The 21,149-nt window shown below is 45.1% G+C and overlaps 2 protein-coding genes across 27 annotated transcripts in view; one reads left to right on the forward strand and one right to left on the reverse strand.

The window, feature by feature from the left end:
• Nucleotides 1-9,290, reverse strand: part of TTC3 (tetratricopeptide repeat domain 3) — a 127,103-nt gene extending 117,813 nt beyond the window's left edge. For 5 of the 22 annotated variants that reach the window (XM_089331420.1, XM_051833621.3, XM_070071833.2 and 2 more), the window contains exon 1: nucleotides 9,154-9,259. The gene's annotated coding sequence lies outside the window, so the exon portion shown is untranslated. Of the gene's footprint in view, nucleotides 1-997; nucleotides 8,325-8,419; nucleotides 8,646-9,057 lie in introns of those variants that run through there. The other 17 variants (XM_008274872.5, XM_008274870.5, XM_089331411.1 and 14 more) reach the window with 15 other exon arrangements.
• PIGP (phosphatidylinositol glycan anchor biosynthesis class P) lies at nucleotides 8,983-19,178 on the forward strand. Of its 5 annotated transcripts, none has more exons than XM_089331421.1 (5): nucleotides 8,983-9,122; nucleotides 9,804-9,907; nucleotides 12,029-12,101; nucleotides 17,118-17,236; nucleotides 18,911-19,178. In XM_089331421.1, exons 2-5 carry the CDS (start codon nucleotides 9,826-9,828, stop codon nucleotides 19,039-19,041), a joined length of 405 nt encoding a protein of 134 aa, XP_089187547.1. In that variant the 5' UTR covers nucleotides 8,983-9,122; nucleotides 9,804-9,825; the 3' UTR covers nucleotides 19,042-19,178. The 5 variants fall into 5 exon arrangements, with proteins under 5 accessions (XP_089187547.1, XP_008273091.1, XP_008273090.1 ...); XM_008274869.5 differs by lacking the exon at nucleotides 8,983-9,122 and adding an exon at nucleotides 9,289-9,492; XM_008274868.5 differs by lacking the exon at nucleotides 8,983-9,122 and adding an exon at nucleotides 9,301-9,462.
• The last annotated feature ends 1,971 nt before the right edge of the window (nucleotides 19,179-21,149 follow it).

Consider the following 21,149-nt stretch of genomic DNA (forward strand, 5'->3'; position numbering starts at 1 on the left):
TACTTCTTCAACAAACATGAACTTCAGTGCCTACCTTGCTAGGCTCTCCTTTCCCAGGGCCACACCTCAGACCACGGTGGAGGTCTAAATCTGACACTTCTCTGCCTCCTCCTACAACCATCTTTTAACTTTGTCCAGAACTCTTTCTTTTTCTACCATGCAGATTTTCCATTCTTATTCACTTTGTTTGGTACAATCTGGATTCTTCTACCACTCAAGAGAAACTGCCTTCATTCAATAAGGGCCATCCTGACCTTCTACAATTGATTATCTAAAACGTCTGGAACCTGATGTGTTCCACGTGAGTAATATTTCCAAAGTTTAACTCCAAAAGTGAACACTGACCAGAAAAAAATAACACTTCATAGCACCAAAAGTTTGGCACATATTATGGGACATATGCTATCCCAGAAAATATATGCAATTTGAAACTCACTTGTTTTACAAAAATTTTTTGTATGTAAATACAGAAAGAGCCAAGAACTATCACAGCCCACATACCACCATCATGGTGTTAATTACAGTACAATTTTAACATGCGCATACCTGGCAGACTAAGCCAGAGACATGACACTGGCATTCAAGTCTGACAGATGTCATGATAAGCACACACAGCACCAATTGTACTGAAATTACAACATTGGTGTAGTTTTTCTTTTCTTCTCTTTATTATTTTTTAAACTAGAGAGGCACTGTGGCAAAATGGTTAAGACAGAGACTCTGGAGCCAGACTGCCTGGGCTTGAATCCTGGCTCTCCCATTTGCTGGGTATGTGGTCTCCGGCAGATCTCACGTATTGGATCTCTCATATCAAATGAGGTAACAATACTCCTCTCTGGCTAATCAGCTAACATATGTTAAGTGCTTCCAAGAGTACCAGGCATTTAGGAATGCTGTAAATACCAGTTATCGTTAATATCCACTGTTGGTATGATTCCAGCTATATGGTCTACCTTAATTGCTAAATCCAAAGAGCACTTTTCAGCTTACAACTTACTTGCCGCTGTGGACCACTTCCTCCTCCTCAGAACTCTTCATCTGGACTCCAAAGACCATCTTCTCCTGGTTCTCCTCCTATTCGTCTGGCTGCTCTTCCTCAGTCTCCTTCACGGCCTCCTCTTCTCCATTCCCCGCCACCCATACATCAACTCTCTTTTCTTCCCACTCTTACTCTCTCCTTGGGTGACCATATACACCAACCCATGGCTTACAGCAGCACTTTCTGAGCCTTCATTGTTTGCACAGCTCCACGGAGATTTTGCCATTGCCCACATATCACATGTGTTTTTACTTAATATTTCCCTTTAAGTGAGCACACTTGGCCTAAGTGATCATGTCCACAATATTACAGGTTTGTTGCACAGGTTACAGTTTTCATACAAATTAAACTGCTAGCTATGAAAAACTTCCATTGTTTATCTATGTACCACTCCAATGATCTCATACTACGCTGTAGGAACATCGGCTTCTGGGCTTCCAGGCGTTGCAGACTCCCGAAGCTCTTCTTGGCTTGCACCTCTTGGCTTGTAAACCCTCTCCCATCAACTGCCGCTGAATCTTAACCAAGATGACCCACAAGCCCCTCAAGTTCAGTAAGTTCAGAAACAAACATCTTTTTCCTCAAAAACAAATGAAGCCAAGTTCTTTCCTCTTTCTGTATGTGGTTTAATGGTTCATTGATCTATATGCCTCCTGGCTACCCAAACCAGAGGAGTCACCTAGACTCTTCTGTCTCCCCCAACATTTGCAACCAACTGGCGCTAAGTCCTGTCATTCCTACTTCCCCGGGAGATCTAGAACTGGCACACACACCTGTTCGCGCCCTGTGCCACTCCTGCATCCTACCTTCATCGATTCTCCTCTGAACTAACTGCACAAGCAGTCTAACTGGTGGCCTTTAATCTTGGCATCCTCTAGAACTTGGATCATCTTACTCAGTAAATTAGCTGCTTAAATGATTCAACAACTCCCCTTCATCCTCGAATGAAGTTCAACCTCCGTACTATGAGCACAGAAGGCCTCTTATGAATCCATTTCCTTCTTTTCATCTCTAGTCATTCCATGACACACAACCAAGAAGCCAGTCATTCCCAACTGCCTGTCACTCCTAAACAAACCTTACTCCAAAGCCACCTACTACCAACCAGTCCTTAATACTCAATTCCTGGAAGCATTTCCTGACTTTCCAGCTGTGACGTTTATTTTTGCACCTCTTCTCTAGAAGCCTGGAGCACCCTGCTCATGTCTCCAACAGCAGTTTTTACACTGTTAGGTCATCTAGAGTCTAACTCTGATGTACTTATTTGACACCTGTGCTGTTAATATTTTCCTTTCAAATAACTTTTAACTTAGGCATAGACTTGTTTCAACAACAACAAAAAAAAATCTGTCATCAAGAAATCCTATGTTGAATACAAGAGAATTTTTTCTAACACAAACTAGAATTACTACATTGCCAAAATTAAATATCAAAATAAAGGACTTACAACCACATTAGTTACAGCGAATTGGATATTCTGGGGACACTACTACCACAAAAAACCTGGACCCTAATTAAAAAAATACTTTTGATGTTTTGCTGAGCTCACAAAAAATACAGGAACACTTAAGGCCACCCTCTGCCTCCAAAAGCAATAAACATCAGCTAGGAATTAAACCAGGCAGTCCAGAGCTACAAGCAATTGTGCCAAAAGCAGAAGCGCAATCAGGACACTGAGCCAGAAGCCAATGTGGGAACTAATTTAAACTCCTCTGAATGGCAGCCAAAGTCGATACCAATGCTTTAGAAAGAAAAGCACCCCCACCCTAGAGTCTCAAGATTCTCACAAAAATCAACCAAATAGCAATTCATAATGAATGATGACCAAGCACAAGAGGTAACAAGTCACCATGAAGAAGAGACAACAACAACAAAAAGTATCAAAAGTAATAAATTTTAAGACTTCCTAGGGATACCAGACATAGAGAGCGCCTCAGAGTCTTCAGAATAGTTATAAGTCTCAAAAATGAGCAAGCAACATGAGGCAATGAAGAATGTCTGGGTATATATGAAAAAGAACCAAGTGGAACTTTCAAAAATGAAAAACATATTTGTTACAAGTAAAAAAAATGGGCTAAAGGGAAGATTAGGCACAGCTGAAGAGAAAATTGGTAAGCAGTAAGGTAATACCTGATGAGACTACTCAGCACTATAAATTCCAGTGAGGAGACAGGAAATGAAAAATGTGAAGGATGGTATGTGACCTGGAAATTATTTATTTATTATATATGTGTGTGTATATATATAACCAGTCCAGTTAAAGCTCCAGAGAGAATATATAAATGAAAAGAGAAATATTTAAATAATTCAGAGCTCAAAATCTTCTAGATCTTACAAAAGAAAATTCAAAATTAGGAAACACAAATACTCAAAATAGTATAGATAAAAAGTAATCTCCAACCAGACTTAGGAATGTAATGCTAGAACACCAAAGATAGAAAATCCAATGTAGCTTAAAGAAAAAAGTATTTTCTTTAAGAAAACATGAACAGAGGAGGGTGTTGTGGTGCAGGGGGCTAAGCTGCCACTTGGGACGCCAGCAGCCTATTTCAGAGTTCCTGCGATACAGTCCATCCTCTGCCTCTGCTTCTGATCCAGCTCCCTGCTAATGCACCAGGAAGGCAGCAGATAATGGTCCAACTACTGACTGCCCTGCCACCCCATTGTGGCCATCTGGGGAGCAAACCAGCGGATCCAAGACCTCTCTCTCTGCCTCTGCCTCTCTGTAACTCTTCCTTTCAAATAAATAATCTTTAAAAAGAAAAAAAAGTATGAACAAAACTGGCAGCAGGCTTTCATAATAGTGAGTACTGGGGCCCAGCGTTGTGAGACAGCCAGTTAAGCCGCCTGCAGCACCAGCATCCCATGGGACTGCAGGTTCAAGTCCCAGCTGCTCTACTTCCAAAATGGCTCCCTGCTAATGGCCTGGGAAAGCAGTGGAAGACGGCTCAAGTGCTTGGGCCCCTGAACCCACATGGGAGACCCTCAAGAAACTCCTGGCTCCTGGCTTAAGTTCAGCCTAGCTCCAGCCATTTTGGCCATCTGGGGAGTGAACCAGCAGATGGAAGACCTCCCTTTGTATCTGCCTCTGTCTCTCTGTAAATCTGCCTTTCAAATAAATAAATAAATAAATATTAAAAAAAAATAAAGGTAACTAAAACAATACCATGAACTGGATGCCAATAAGGTTAAAATTTTGTGATGAAAGGATAAATCCCCAAAACTGACTAGAAAAAATAGAAAAACTGTTAGTCCATTACTTTTAACTGCCATTTATCACTAAATTTAGCAAGAAGAAAATTATCTGACAGGTCACTAAGTTCCATCCAAAACACTTATCATTCCAGTCCAAACTTTCCTAGGGAACAGAAAAAGAGGAAGTACACTCTGTGTAAAGTCAGTGTAACCACACCAAAATCAGACAACACAGCCAATAAAGGGAACTGAGGGAAGGGCATTGCCATTCCTGCCACCAGCATCCCGCATCACAGTGCCAGCTAGAGTCCTAACTGCTCCACTTCTGTATTGCACCTAGAAAAGCAGAAGTCTCAAGGACTTGGACCCCTGCCAATCGACATGGGAGACAAGCTAGAGTTCCTGGTTCCTGTCTAGCTGTTGCAGGTATCTGGGGAATGAACCAGCAGATGGAAAAGAACCCTCTCTCTCTCCCCATCTCTGTTCTTCTCTGTCCCCCTGCCCTTCAAACAAATAAATAAATCTTTTTTTTTAAGGTAAACGATAGGAAAGAAAAGAGCCAATAGAAAACCCAAAGAAATTTCCAAGAATATATTAGAAATAATTTTTAAAAGCTAGCAAGTGGATAACTAAAGATCAATGTTTTAAAAATATTTTTATTTACTAACAATAAGGAGAATTTTTAAAACACTACCATCTATAATAGTAACAAAATTATTTAAAACATCAAAATGAACATTTAACAAATGGAAGATGTCTAGGAAGAAAACTATAAAACTACTTTTAAAAAACACTGACAAGCTAAATAAATGAAAATACTATATTCTCAAATTGGAAGGTTAGCAATCTTAAAGATTTCAATTCTCTTTGAAACAGATTCTATGAATTCCAATTAAGTCCCAAAGAATCACATAATGTTAACAAGTTGGTTCTTAAAACAACAAGGATCCAAGAACAGCTGAGATTCAAGTCCTTTCCAGATATCAGGATTTCTGGTAAAAGTACAGTGTTAATAAGTAATGGATTGTGTGTATCAACACAGACATGAAAAGTGATACAGAAAGGCAAGCTGGAAACTGACCCATGTGTGTAGAAATCATGCATATGAAAGAGATGATAGAGTGGAGCACCAGTACTCTAAGGGGCAAGTAACACATAGGACAGAGATAACTGGAGCCACACGGGGGAAAAAGGCAGTGTGGATCACTACCTCACACCGCACACAAAAACCAATTCCAGATGGATTTGAGACTCAAACGAAATAGAGGAGAATGTCTTCATAAACCCAGGAAAGGAAGGCTTTCAGTTAGATTACATTAAAATTAAGAACTGTTCTCCGAACTACATAAAAAGTAAATAAAGTAAAACTACATAAAAACTACATAAAGAGTAAAAAGACATGCCACAAACTGGATGAAGATATTTATAATTTATCAACAAAGGTTCAGAGTTACCAGTTTATTCAGTTTTAAAGGACAACCCAATTTTAAAAATGAGTAAAAGATATGAGCGCATGTTTCATTAAAAGGAGACATAAATGGTTCATAAACATATTTAAAATGCTCAATCTCATTAATAATCAAAGAAATGTACATTAAAAACACAATGATGCATCCTTTCATACTCACTACACTGGTGAACAGTAAAAAAATATCTAACAACAGCATTGGACAGGTTGTAGGTCAACCATAACTTTTACACTGACAAATTATGTATACTGAAAAACTGGTATCATCACTTCAGAAAACAATTTGGCATTATTTTATAAGGCTTTACATTCAAGGCTCTTCAACCAGCAATACACTTCAAACAGAATATCCCAGTAGTATTCTAACCTTTTTTATTTTGCTCTAAAACCACTCAAAAATGCTTTTAAAAATCACATACTCTTTACACATAAAGATAACAACTAAGAAGTTTTCAGCATTAAATTTAAATAAAATGGATGAATTTCTCCAGTATCATGGCAACATTTTAAAGTAAAACTGCTACACCTTCTCTTTCATGTGTATCATCATTAGCACACAATAGATTAAAAAGAACTATGCTGATAAAGAAGTGAAATTTCACTGGAAATGCATTTCTTTGGAAGTGGATGTGAGAGGGGGTGTGCGGATTACCACCACTGGCTAGGTGGGATCCCTATTTTCCCTGGGGAATTCTTCCACGTGGGGTGTGGTCTCCCTTTCGTATGTAAAGTGATAATGTGGTACTGTGAGAGGGCAGCAGAGAAAGCTGAACTTGCAGGAGGCATCTACCATAGACTTCAGGCATTACCAGTCTTAGGCACAGGAACAAACAGAACTCAATGACCTAGAAACTGATTCATGAACATCACCTGTACCCACATACTCAGGAGGTTTTCATTACTCCTGGGGTGGGGTTGGGGTGGGTCATACTCCCCAGTGTGAAAATTAGAGCATTTCTCACAATTGTATACCAGAAGATATGTACAATAATTTTTATAAAGCAAAACCCAGGAAAAACACAAAATTTCCATCAACAGAATGCAGTCACTGTGTTATATTCACCCATGGAATATTACACAGCAGGGAAAGATTAATGACTTACATTTATACTATTAATGACTCACAGAGAACATTAAGTGAAACAAGCAAGATTATACCCAGTATGGTTTTTTACTCAAAAACAACAGAAAGCATACAGTACATCGATAAAGAATATATACATTTCTGATTAAATTGTTAATAACAAGGAATAACACACAATTCAGGAGAGCAGTCACCTCTGGAAGTAAGCACACTCAATACTGGATTAGGTGGTAGATTCACAAGGGTTCATTTTATTGTTTTGATTCACCACTTGAGTATGTGCTAAATATATTTTCAATGTTAAATATTACATTAAATAATTTCAAGAAACATTTACCATATCAAACACCTTTAAATAAATCACCTCACCTGCCACTAGAAAAGTAACCATGATATGGAAATTCTTTCACAACATCTGTAGGAACTGACATATATTAGGTACACAATAAATGTTTATTGGAATCAATATTAGAACCGTATTAATACTAGAGACAGACTGAGCCAATCAACTATCCACAGACTGACACAGGGCTGGGGCAGAAGCCCAAGTGGCTGCAGGAAAATTCAGTAGCAAGCTAAAGTCCTAAGGAAGCTGGTCAGTAGACAGAAAGCAAAAACGCCGAGTCTGGTAACATAAAGCATTAGCAAGGATGTAAGCAAAGGACTATCCTCACGCAATACCAGTGAGGGGGAAACTGGTGCGACCACTCTGAGAGCTTCTGCAGCACTTGGTTAGGCTGAAGTCACACATCCCGGCAGACCAACTACTACCTGCACTCCCCGAGAAACTTCTGAACGTGTGCAAGAGCAAACAGGTAAAGACATTTACTGCAGGACTGCTGTTTACAGTCCCACACTGGAAACAACCTCAAAGTCCATCAATAGGGGATATACATAAATGACTGTAAATTACTGTATATCATACAATGCAATTCTACACCAGCAATTAAAATGCACGAACCAGATAATAACACAATTACCAATTTATTCAGATAAAAATGTCAAAATGCAATGCTGAGTGAAAAAAAAGTAGCAAAAATACAGAGTTTCATCCCATTAAAATTTAAAAAGCAGCAATACTATATAATGCTTATGGATGTACCACGATCAAAGGGTAAAATACGCAAGGGAATGATACACAGAAACCCGAAGGCAGTGGCTATCCCCAGGGCATCAAGGGGAGGCGCTGAGTACCTCCAATATCTGCAATTGTATTTCTTTCTTTTTTTTTTTTTTAAAGAGAACCTGAAGTAAATTTGGTAAAATGATTACATCTGTAAAATCTATATCATGAATTGGTTAGATCCCCCTCTATATTCTGAAATATTTCAGAAAAAGGAAAATTAGGCAACAGTTAAAAAAAATAGAGCAGAACAGAGAGGAACAGACACTAAAACGCAGCCTTTAAGCGTGAAGCGCAGACCCATAAGCAACAGATTCGGTCCCTAATGGGCTTGCGGATTCCTTCCCTACGCACCCTTAAAATAAACTCTATTTTCCTTAGCATGAAATGCAAATTTCTTGCCAAAAAGAATGGGGGGGGGGGAGCCCAAATTAGAGCCATTATCTAAGGTCACTGCTCTCTACCGTATTTCCCTGGCCAAGATGTTGGGCAGCTCCGAACAAGACTTACGTGAACGCCATTTAAAAAAAAAAAAAACACAAAAACAAAAACGCAACTCTAGGAACCCGTAAGCGCTCCCGGCCACGCCAGGGACAGCTGACAGGCGGCCGCCCAGCGGGCGCGGACACGGGCTTTGGAGGAAGTGGGCAGCCGCAGGAGCTGGCGTCCGCAGCCCCCGCATTCCACGCGCGGGCGTCTGCGGGACGCGGCACGAGCCCCGCGGCCGGTCCTTCCCTCCGCACTGCGCCTGCGAGAACCTAGACCCCCCCACGCCCGCAAGCCCACACCCGCGCGCAGCACGTCACGCACCCCGCGGGCCCCCGGCGCGCCGCACACGCGGGGACGCGCTCGCGCGGGCGGCGCTCCCGGCGGGGGTCGCGTCGGCAGCAGGCGCGAACACGCGCGCCGCGGGACGCGCGTCCCAGGAGAAAGACCCCCAGGCGGCCTCGGGGTCCCCCACGCGCGGGCCGAAGCCGGCTGCCCCCACCCTCGCACGGACACCCAGGGCCCCAGACCCCGGGACACACCCACCGGGGCAGACAAAGGCGGCCACACCCCCTCCCGCGCGGGCACCGCGACCCACGCACACTGCCTCAGCCGGCCCCCGTGCGACGCACGCCCGGCCACGCGCGCACAGCCACACTCACCACACACCCACGGAGGGGGTGTGGAGGGCCCCGCTCCCCGGGCATCTCGGCTGCAGCGGGACAAGGTGACACATCCGGGAGCCCCGCCGCACTCACCGGGGCCCGCAGCCCGCAGCCGCCTCCGCCGCCTCCGCACTCCACGTCAGCCAGGCGGCGGGCGCGAGCGAGCGGGCGGGCGAGCCAGCGAGCGGCGGGCGCGGGAGGCAGCACGGTCACGTGGGCTGGCAGCGCGCGTGCGCACTGGCGCCGCGCCGGCCCCTTCCCCACGGCCGCGAGCCGGCCGCTCCCGCCGGCCCCCGCGCCGAGCCGGGGCTGCCTCGCTCTCTCCCTCCCTCGTTCCTGTCGCCCCCCCACCCGGGACTGCGGCTTCCTGGTCGGCGCTTGCGCAGAGGACGCCGCGTTGAGGTGGCCGCCGAGGTGGCCGCCGGAGCCTCGGTGGGCGTCTGAGGGAGCTCAGGTCGAGGGCCGCCCGCGCCCGGGCTTCGAATGGGAACCGGGACGGGGCGCGGGCGGGGGTCCCTGGGGCCGAGCTTGCGGAGCCGGACGCGCCCTCGCCCGGTCGCCGCCTGCCCGCGGGCCGCGCGAGCCCGCGAGCCCTGTGCGCGCGCGGCCGGGCCGCGTCGGGGGTGCGCGCGGCCGCTCCCGTGCGCTGCAGAGGCCGTGCCCGCAGCAGAGCGATGAGGTTATACTAGGCCAGTGGCGAGGGGCGGCAAATCCCTGACGACGCTTGTGTTCCTCTTCCACAGATGGACTAGAGCCGCAGGGAAAATGGTGGAAAATTCACCGTCGCCACTGCCAGAAAGAGCCATCTATGGTTTTGTTCTGTTCTTAAGCTCCCAGTTTGGCTTCAGTAAGTACTGCCCTGAGGCATGGCCAAGGGAATCGTGCATTTGTTGTTAGGATGCGCGGACGGGAGCTGTTGCTTCTTTCTGCTTGCGTCTCTCCCACAAATCCGGAAGGGAAGCCATCTTTGTCCAGAATGTTCCATGTCCCAGCACTGGCCTAAAAGGTCTAACCGCAGCACGTGTTTACGCAGCGACAGACAGGTGACAAAGTGCATAGAACCTGGCCCCTGCCCTCCAGAAGGTCGTGGTCTTGGGGGTGAGACAGAGTAGTAAATTAATAATGGCGTGGTGCCTGCCGGGGAGCACAGCGGGGGCTCAGAAATCAAGCCTTCCCCGGGGGTGGGGCACATGGAGAGTTCTGGAATGAGGCCTGAGAGGGTTTGGAAGTGATGTTCCGGGCAGGCATCGGAAGCTGGGGAGTGCAGAGAGTTAGAGGAGCCGTGTGGGGTTGGGCGATGTGTCTTTAACCTCCTGGATTTCACTTAATCCCCGGAATGTTCCATTTCACTCCTACAAATAAACTGGTGCTCACAGAGACACTCATGCTCAGAGTGGCACAGCAGGCCCCAAGTCTCTCCCCAAGAGGATTTGGGAATTAGGAGGCAAGCAGGAGGGAGAAACTTGGGTGTTCCCAGTCCAACTTTATGGGAACCAGAAAGGTAGGGGAATGGTAGTTTTTCTAAACCCTTACTGAAAAACACCTCCCTGCACCATCAGTACAGCTCATACATGGCCCTCGTGGCCCAGCCTGTGAGGGAAGAATTTAAAACTAGGTCCCAATTTGAAGTCCACAGAGTCACTGTGTGACCTGGGCTGTTTACTTCTTTAAGAGAATGGTTACTGAATGCTTATTATGCATAGGACAGTCCTATGAGGAAGTGCTAGTGTTGCTGGCCTCATATTAAAAGTGAGAATACTGGACTTTGAGTACCTCACTTAAGATCACAAAGGTAGTAGATCAAAGAGTGGGAATTTGAACCCAGACTCATGGGCTGACTTCACTCCACTGCCTCTCACGGCTAGTGTAAGGATTAACTGGGGTAATGTATGTAAAGCACTTCAAACAGTGCTTGGAGACAACATGCATGCAGTAAGTGTTAGCTGCTGCTGTTACTGTATTTGTAAATCCTGGCCAAAGAATATTTCAGAGTATAAACCAAAATAAATAAGGAAAAGCAGTGATTTTTAGACTTAAGTCCCTAATACGAAGAACCAAAAATTAATTCAGGTGTTTATTGAGTGCTTACTGTATGTCTGGCCCTGTTAGAGGCCAGTGGAGTTTTCATTTTGAAAGGGGAGACAGCCAGTGTCAGAGGCTAAGATGTGCTATGGGAGAGATTTGGCAAGGGGAAGGAGGGGGGAGGAGGTGCTACTAATGTGCTCCTGTGTCATCTTTTGTTTTTGATGCACTAGCCCTTGTCCCAGTGGAGTGGAAATAACTGATATACATATCTGTTCACTTTTAGAGAGTACAGAGAGGGCAGAAGCTACTTCTTTTGGATTCACTATTAAAAAAAAAAAAAGATTTATTTATTTGAAGGGTTGAGTTACCGAGAGACAGAGGTTTTCTGTCTGTTGGTTCACTCCCCAAATGGCTGCAATCAGTGGGGCTGGGCCAGGCTGAATCCAGGAGTTTCTTCCAGGTCTCCCACATGGGTGCAGGGGCCCAGGCACTTGAGCCATCTTCCACTGCTCTCCCAGGTGCATCAGCAGGGAGCTGGATCGGAATTAGAGCAGCTGGGACTCAAACCAACGCCCATAGGGGATGCTGGCATTACAGGCAGCAGCTCTACCCACAACACTGGCCCCTTGGTTTCACCATTGAATCTCACACTCCTGACAGAGTTCTGTAATACATATTTGTCAAGAAGAAAATTAATCTGTCATCATTGATGTAGGTGTTTTGAAATTTTGCTCTGCTACAGAAATGTTTTTAAAAATACTAGTAATAAGGTAATTATGATGAATGTTAGAAGAAAAGTACAGATAAGGAGCCAGAAGAATTGAAAGAAGCGAAAAGCTATTCTGAATGAATCAGGGCCCCTTAAAGGAACCTTTTTATTTTATCTGACCTTATGAGATTGGATGCATGCCTTACTTTTCTCCTCTTTGTCTCTCTTCTGCAGTACTTTATCTCGTGTGGGCTTTTATTCCTGAATCTTGGCTAAACTCATTAGGCCTGACCTATTGGCCTCAAAAGTAAGTCTAACATATATATATATATATACACACACACACACACATATATATATATGAAAAACATATTTTGCACATATATTTACATGTATAAAATATATGTAGGGGTATTACATGTTTAAACATAGATATATTTAATATGTATTTAAATATTCTTTAGAGACACAGCTTCCTCGGATGCTTGCAACAGCCAGGGCAGTGGGGGAGGGAGTGAGGCCAAGTGTGGAGCAAGGAACACAATGCAAGTCCTCCCGCATGGTGGTAGGGACCCAGGTCCTGGGGCATTAGTCCCCCGTGTGGTGGTAGGGACCCAGGTCCTGAGGCATTAGTCCCCTGTGTGGTGGTAGGGACCCAGGTCCTGAGGCATTAGTCCCCTGTGTGGTGGTAGGGACCCAGGTCCTGAGGCATTAGTCCCCTGTGTGGTGGTAGGGACCCAGGTCCTGGGGCATTAGTCCCCCGCGTGGTGGTAGGGACTCAGGTCCTGGGGCATTAGTCTCCTGTGTGGTGGTGGGGACCCAGGTCCTGCTGCATTAGCAGGAAGCTGATTCTGGAGCCAGAGCTGACACTGAACCCAGGTACTCCAACGGAGGATGCAGGTGTTTAATCCATGGCTTAACTGCTAGGCGAAATGCCCATCCCTTAATACGTTTATTTAAAGAAGAGAATAAGCAAAGGTGTTCAGAAGGATCATATTATTTTTAAATGCATGAATGGTTTTAGAAGCTTTTTAAAGATCATTATTGATACACTGCTAATTAAAGATGGTAGAGTAAACACACATGTTTATATCCATTTCCTCCCCAAATTTTTGCTAAACTGATCCTGTTTTTTTAAAATTAAGGTCCCACAGGACCAAAAGCTAAGATAGTAGATAAGAGATGTCAACAAAATTTTGGAAAACAGATTGAGATAGGTAACTGTAACTGAATTTGTTTCTGCTTTTTCCACGTGGCTGAAGTAGGGAACTTCAGAATGGTTCAGACACTGAAGGAACCAGATGCCTCTTTCATGCGGTCATTTTGAGTTGGACTCAAAACATGTTAAAAGAACATTAGAGGTCAGATCTCCTTCCCTTAGTCCTCAAAGTTAGGGCTCAGACCCTGCCATCCCCTGCAGAAAACTGGAGCTTTTCTCTCCCTGGAACAGTTGAATGAGGGTCTCTAGCCTGGGGGTCTCTAGAGCTTTGTGTGGACATAAGTTACCTCACTGAAAATGGGACTGGTGAGAATCTGCATGACCAAGTGGTGAAGTCCCACCTCAGCGCCTCCCCTTACAAGGCGTCCAACCTCTTGTCACCTTCTCCTCCCAGATCACAGAGAAGATGGGAAGATTCTTTCTTAGGATGCTGACCAGTCAAACACCAAACACAAAAATCTTTAATTTGTGACATTTGGCAGACCCCAGTGAAGTGGGCAAGGTCTCTGATAATTGGTCATCTCCTCATGTACACACAGTGCTTTCGGTTACCTTGTCAGCTCTTCATTTTAAAATATGAATGGACTGCCTGTAAGTTACCCAGTTGTTGAGAAAAGTATATCAAGAAATACAGAAGAAAAAAGGAGAGCTTGAAAGACATGGAGGGGCCAGCACTGTGGTGCAGTGGGTTAACGCCCTGGCCTGAAGCGCCAGCATCCCATATGGGCACCTGTTCAAGACCCGGCTGCTCCACTTCCGATCCAGCTCTCTGCTGTGGCCTGGGAAAGCAGAAGATGGCCCAAGTGCTTGGGCCCCTGCACGCGCGTGAGAGACTCTGAAGAAGCTCCTGGCTTTGGATCTTTTTTTTTTTAAAGATTTATTTATTTGGAGCCGGCGCCGCAGCTCACTAGGCTAATCCTCCGCCTAGCGGCGCCGGCACACCAGGTTCTAGTCCTGGTTGGGGCGCCGGATTCTGTCCCAGTTGCCCCTCTTCCAGGCCAGCTCTCTGCTGTGGCCAGGGAGTGCAGTGGAGGATGGCCCAGGTGCTTGGGCCCTGCACCCCATGGGAGACCAGGAAAAGCACCTGGCTCCTGGCTCTTGCCATCGGATCAGCGCGGTGCGCCGGCCGCGGCGGCCATTGGAGGGTGAACCAACGGCAGAGGAAGACCTTTCTGTCTCTCTCTCTCACTGTCCACTCTGCCTGTCAAAAAATTTAAAAAAAAATTAAAAAAAAAAGATTTATTTATTTGTTTGAAAGTAGTTACACAGAGAGGAGAGGCAGAGAGAGAGAGAAAGAGAGGTCTTCCATCCGATGGTTCACTCCCCAGTTGGCCACAACGGATGGAGCAGCGCCGATCTGAAGCCAGGAGCTGCTTCTGGGTCTCCCATGCAAGTGCAGGGGCTCAAGGACTTGGGCCATCTTCTGCTATCCCAGGCCATAGCAGAGAGCTGGATGGGAAGTGGAGCAGCTGGGTCTCAAACCGGTGCCCATATGGGATGCCAGCGCTTCAGGCCAGGGCATTAACCCGCTGCAGAGTGCTGGCCCCATACAGAAGCTTTTAATGTAAAATACTCAGAGAAGATTATAACTTCAGAATGAACAGAATACTATGCAGAGTTCAAGAATACTATACAAATGTTCAAGGAGTTACTGTATTTGCAAATTATAAAGATAATAAATTTTTTTACGATTTATTTATTTGGAAGAGTTACAGAAACAGGGGAAGAGAGGGAGAGAGAGCGCTTCCATCCACTGGTTCACTCCCCAGATTACCACAAAAGCCAGGGGTGGGCCAGGCTGAAACTGGGATCCAGGAGTTTCGTCTGGGTCTCCCACATGTGGTAGGGGCCCAGACGTTTGGGCTGTCTTCTGCTGCTTTTGCCAGGCCATTGCCAGAGCTGGATCAGAAGTGGACCAACTGGGACACAAATTGGGGCCTGTATGGGAGGCTGACGTCACAGGTGGCACCTTTACCTGCTGTACCACAATGCTGGACTCCAAAACTAAAATATTTAATTGAAAGGCTGGACAATAAACAACAAAGTGGAAAACAGAGAAAAGTATAATAAAGTACATTAAAAGTCCCAGAAAATAGGGCAGACATTTAGCCTGGCCCTTAAAGTGCCTGCAGTGCCGCATCAGGTTACCTGGGTTCAATTCCTGGCTGTAGTGAATGATTCTTGCTTTCTGCTAATGCAGATCCCAGAGGCAGTGGTGATGGCTAAAACAACTGGATTCCTGCCACCCTCATGGGAGACTTGGATTCCGTTCCCAGCTTCAGTTCTGGCTATTGCAGGCATTTGAGTAATGAACCAATGAAAGGGTGTGTTCTCTCTCTCTTCCTGCTTCCCTCTCTGTCCCTCCCTCTCCTCACCCCTCCCTCCCTCTCAAATAAATAAATACATAAATAAAAAGTTCCAGGGGTCAGCGCTGTGGCGTAGCAGGTAAAGCTGCCGCCTGCGGTGCCCACATCCCGTATGGGTGCCAGTTCAAGTCCTAAATGTTCCACTTTTGATCCAGCTCCCTGCTAATGCTCCTGGGAAAGCAGTGGAAGATGGTCCAAGTTTGTGGGCTCTGCACCCACGTGGGAGACCTGGAAGAAGCTTCTAGCTTCTAGCTTCAGCTCAGCCCAGCTCCGGCCACTGTGGCCATTTAGAGAGTGAACCAATTTTGGATGGAAAATCTCTCTTTCTCTCTCACTCTCACTCTCTCTGCCTCTGCATCTCTGTAACTCTGCCTTTCAAATAAATGAACCTTTAAAAAAAAAAAAAAGTTCCAGAAAGAGAAAACCATAGGGAAAAAATTATTAATGAAACAATGTACTCAGTAAAACTTGGCAAGGGCCGGCGCCGCAGCTCACTAGGCTAATCCTCCGCCTAGCGGCGCCGGCACACCAGGTTCTAGTCCCGGTTGGGGCGCCGGATTCTGTCCCAGTTGCCCCTCTTCCAGGCCAGCCCTCTGCTGTGGCCAGGGAGTGCAGTGGAGGATGGCCCAGATGCTTGGGCCCTGCACCCCATGGGAGACCAGGAAAAGCACCTGGCTCCTGGCTCCTGCCATCGGATCAGCGCGGTGCGCCGGCCGCAGCGCGCCAGCCGCGGCGGCCATTGGAGGGTGAACCAACGGCAAAGGAAGACCTTTCTCTCTGTCTCTCTCTCTCACTGTCCACTCTGCCTGTCAAAAAAAAAAAAAAAAAAAAAAAAAAAAAAAAAACTTGGCAAGATGGAACACTCAGTGTATTTAACTGTTTGGGAACTGTAGGAATCCTATCAGAGAATTTGAGCTTGAGTATTGATAGAAGCATGGAAAAATCAAACAGACAAAAAGATGTAATTACTACTTCCAGAAAAAAGAAAGTGTGTAATGTGGGCTGGCAGTGTGGCACAGGGATTAAGCTGGCACCTGTGTGCCTGGGAAGGCAGTGAAAGATGTCCCGAATGCTTGTCCCCTTCCACCCCTGTGGAGACCCGGAGGAGTTCTGGGCTTCCAGCTTCAGCCAGGCCCAGCGGTGGCCTTGTGGCTGTCGGGGAGTGAACCAGTGGATGGAAGATCTCTCTATCTCTATTGCTATCCCTCTCACTATATCTGTCCTTATGGCTGTCTCTATCTTTGTCTCTGTTTCTGTCAATAACTCTTTCAAATAAAAACTGTCTCTAAAACCAAAAATAAGATGTATAAAGCTAAGATTCTCTGTTGTAAATGTTGTTTATATAGTCATGATAATATTTAACAACAGCTGACCTAACCAGAAATTGTAAGTACAGAAGACATAGGAGGAAGTAAATTCCCTATTGTTATATTAGGAAATCTGGAGAAAATGAAACAGAAGAAGCCAAGAAATAATAGTAGCACATTATGTAGAAATTAGGAAGTTAAGTATCAGAAGCAACAGCCCAGGTAATGAAAGTGTCCCTTCCTGGGGAATAAGACTCCGGATGGGACAAGTGAGATAGGAAACTGCAGCTGTTCATTATGTGCCTTGAAGAATTGTCTATCGTGAGCAAGTATTACTTGAATAAAATTCAAATAACATGTTTTATGATTGGCTATTGAGAATTGCAACTTTCTAAGGTACCCATTCCATACTGTAATCTTCTCTTCTGCAGATACTGGGCAGTTGCATTACCTGTCTACCTCTTGATTACCATAGTCATTGGTTATGTACTCTTGTTTGGCATTAACATGATGAGTACCTCTCCACTCAACTCCATTCATACAATCACAGGTAAGTTTATATGAAAGGAAAGTGCTGGGGAAATGAACAGGTGGGATATTGCCCTTTTATCCAGAAAAGCAACCAAGATTGCAAGACACACATTGGGACAATGAGAAGAACCTAGGAGAAGTAAGTAGAGTTACACAAAAGGAAATATTGGAGCTGGTTTTGTGACATAATGGGTTAAGCCACCGCCTGTGGTGCCAGCATCCCATGTGGCCTCTGGTTTGAGTTCTAGCTGCTCCACTTCTCCAGCTCCCTGCTAATATGCCTGGGAAAGCAGCAGAAGATGGCCCCAAGTCCTTGGACCCTGGCCACCCATGTGGGAGACACAGAAGAAGCTCCTGGCTTCAGACCTGCCCTGCTCCAACTGTTGTGGCCATCTGGGGTGTGAATCAGTAGGTGGAAGATCTGTGTGTGTCTCACCCTCTCTGTAAAACTCCTTTTTTTCTTTCTTTTTTTTTTTTAAGGTGTATTTATTTATTTATTTATTTGAAAGCCAGAGTTACAGAGAGAGATCTTCCATCTGCTAAGTCACTCCCCAAATAGCTGTGATGGTCAGAGCTTGGCTGGTCTGAAGCCAGGAGCTTCTCTGGGTCTCCCACATGGGTGCAGGGGTCCAAGGACTTGGGCCATATTCCTTTGCTGTGCCAGGCACATTGACAGGAGGCTGGATCAGAAGTGGAGCAGCTGAGACTCGAACCAGCACCCATATGGGATGCTGGCACTGCAGGCTTTACCCATTGTGCCATAGCACTGTCACCAGAACTCTGTCTTTCAAATAAATAAATAAAAAGCTTAAAAAAAAAAAAAGAAATACATGAAGGAAATAAGTTCTGATTAACTTGCACCAGTTCTATTCATGGAAGAGAGAAATTGTGATGAATTATAGCACTAGTTAACATATATTTTCCCCTACAAATTTTATTCTCAGCCACTTTGAGAGAAGCATATTTTACCCTACACAGGCCCTGTCATTCAAGGGACAGCATCAGGTCCCTGCACACCCTGTTCAGGAGGGTCACATGTGCACCTGATCCCAGCTGACTGCAGAGAAGAGCCATAGCACATTTTTGTGGCTTTTTTTTATAACATTTTTTTCAGTTCAAGTCCAGTTATTAAAGTAGACTGATACGTGAGCTTGTTTAGATTCTAGGAAGTAAAGTTTTTAAGTTACTGGTATGATTTTTCGAGTTTCAAAAACCTTTATTCATAAGCCAATACAATATATTTTGGAAAACCAATTATAGTTTATGTTTAAATTTCTTTCCTTATAAACTACTGTATGTATTTCCTGCGTTCTTGACTTACAGTAACCACATGGTTATCCAAAAAGGAAATTGTTAAGTTTACATGAATATTTGTGCCAAATGATTCAATAGTTTTGTGATGTCAACTTAAATACATTATTAAGATCTAGATATAATTCTGTCCCTGTGAGAAACATGCAATTGAGGCTCATCATCCTTGTACAGTTAAAAGAAATACTAATTTCTTTCCAAGTTGTTATTTTAATTGGGTCATTTCTTCTAAAGAGAGGATTAAATAATCATTTAATTATATTAAACAGAAGTGTTATTCTCCAAACATCAGCCAAGTAAGCCATATGGGGGGGTCTCTATCAGCCACAGAGATGAAAAGAAGCTGCATTTGTAAACAAAGATTTTTGTTCTTTTCTCACAGATAACTATGCTAAAAATCAGCAGCAGAAGAAATACCAAGCAGAGGCCATCCCAGCACTGAGAGATGTTCCTATTAGTGAAGTAAACCGAATGTTCTTTCTTTCAGCCAAAGAACCTTGCACTAAAAACTGAACCGAGTGTGGACAGATGCACACCAAGCAAATGCATCATAAGTTCCTAACATAGTAATTTTGACCATACTTATTTTGACTATCTCTCGCCAATAGTTGTTATTGAGATATAAAAAGATGTAAGTTGATCTTCTCTTAGATTAAGCTCAATTATTGCTGTAAGTGTTCTCAATATTAGTAATTAATGGATAGAATAAATAAAACACTACACTACCATATAGCAGACTTTAAAAAAAAACACCAGGTCAGTATAATCAAGAATCCCCTCCAGGGCTGCATTTGTCCTGTGATTTGCAAAGGACCACTGTGTCCTTCCTCCTGGTTGACCCAGAATTCAACGTTAGACTTGGGTGAAGGGTACGCGTTATATTTGTGCTGTCAGATTCTTGTCAGGCAGGGATATTTATTTAGTACTTATTATGCATTGGCTCTTTTTCTGGCACTGAAGGTGTAGTAAGATTCTTAGAGAACTTAAATTTTAGAGGCAGAGGTTGAAATAGACTAAGAAAATGTTCTTTGTGATAAGTACCATGCAGAGAATTCAGATGGTCTAACGCTCTGGAGAGTAGGAGAACTACTGTAGATTGGATGGTCAGGGGAGGCCCCTCAGAGGCAGTGGAGATTCAGATCTGAGTAACAGAAGAAGAAGCTGGCCATGTAAAGACTGAAGGAGGGGCAGGGTAAGCTTCTGTGAGGCAGGTAGGGCAGAGGTGAGAAGGAGCATGGAGGGTTCTCAGCAGAGACAGCCAGCGGTAGTCCAGAGCTGGCTGGACGAAGGGACATGCTCTGAGATGCTCCGAGAGAGACCAGACCTCATTACAGGTTTTGCCAGTCAGGGTAGGGAGTTGAGGTTTAAGTGTAAGTGGCAAGTGTGATGAGTGTGAGGCACCTTAGGTATGAGCTGTTGAGAGTGTAAGGAAAGCAGTGACATGGCCTGATGTGTGTTTTTTAGAGGTCACTCTGACTGATGGGTGACTAGATTTGGGGAGAGGGGGATGGAAGGGTGGGTAGAGGTTGGCAGTGGAACCCGAGTATGAAAGTAAGGAGACGATTGATTGCTTTACTGCAGGCAAGAAATGATGACTGCATAGACCAGGGTGGTGGCAGTGGAGTTGTGGAGGAGGGGAGAGCTTTGCAGCATTTGCTGGAGACAAGCTAACTGACTGGGTACATGGAGCTGAGTGTGCAGGCCGGCAAGGTTGACAGAAAATGTGATCGGGGTCATTCCCAGATCTTCGTGGAGTCGGGAACTTATAGACGACTTTTTTTTTTTTTTTTTTTTTTTTTACAGGCAGAGTGGACAGTGAGAGAGAGAGAGAGAGAGAAAGCTCTTCCTTTGCCGTTGGTTCACCCTCCAATGGCCGCCGCGGCTGGCGCACTGCGGCCGGCGTACCGCGCTGATCCGAAGGCAGGAGCCAGGTACTTCTCCTGGTCTCCCATGGGGTGCAGGGCCCAAGCACCTGGGCCATCCTCCACTGCACTCCCTGGCCACAGCAGAGAGCTGGCCTGGAAGAGGGGCAACCGGGACAGAATCCGGCGCCCCGACGGGGACTAGAACCCAGTGTGCCGGCGCCGCAAGGCAGAGGATTAGCCTAGTGAACCGCGGCGCCGGCCTAGATGACTTTTATTGACTTGAAGAAGTACAGTTGGGCTTGGTGGGTTTGGTAAATGAATGTTTGAATGGTACTGCCTTATTAATACCGGATGTGTCCAGCGCAACAATAAGATGCACTTAGGTGGAAATAAGGTTCATATATATATTTAACTTGACAAAGGTATGCTCACAGTTAACCAGTAAAACCAAATCCAAATGTAGCGCTGGACAAGGCCCTGTAACTTACAACCCCTAAATCTCTATACTAGTCTGGCTTGAGTTTTCCTTGAGGTGTGCACACGTGCATATATTTACACACAGGACTGGAGTCACACATTTTAATTTATACACGTTTATGCCTTCTGTGAAAAAGAAAGTAATTTTAAGTGGTTAAGAAAATGGGGATCTGCATTTCAGTAAGCACGTATGTCCCGTGACAGGCATCTGCCGTTGCTTTGCTGTATTTCATGATGAGAGCATGTCATCCCACTTCAGAGGGGTTCAAGGGAGCCAGC

The sequence above is a fragment of the Oryctolagus cuniculus genome, chromosome 4 (genome assembly GCF_051225735.1).
Source record: "Oryctolagus cuniculus isolate XC-2025 breed Fujian yellow rabbit chromosome 4, ASM5122573v1, whole genome shotgun sequence".
Lineage (NCBI taxonomy): Eukaryota > Metazoa > Chordata > Mammalia > Lagomorpha > Leporidae > Oryctolagus > Oryctolagus cuniculus.

Bases quoted from the DNA above. Each gene is read 5' to 3' on its own strand.
- PIGP (XM_089331421.1), top strand. From the start codon at position 9,826: ATGGTGGAAAATTCACCGTCGCCACTGCCAGAAAGAGCCATCTATGGT. The intron at 12,102-17,117 runs GTAAGTCTAACA...TCTCTTCTGCAG, and splicing joins CTGACCTATTGGCCTCAAAA to ATACTGGGCAGTTGCATTAC. The intron at 17,237-18,910 runs GTAAGTTTATAT...CTTTTCTCACAG, and splicing joins CTCCATTCATACAATCACAG to ATAACTATGCTAAAAATCAG.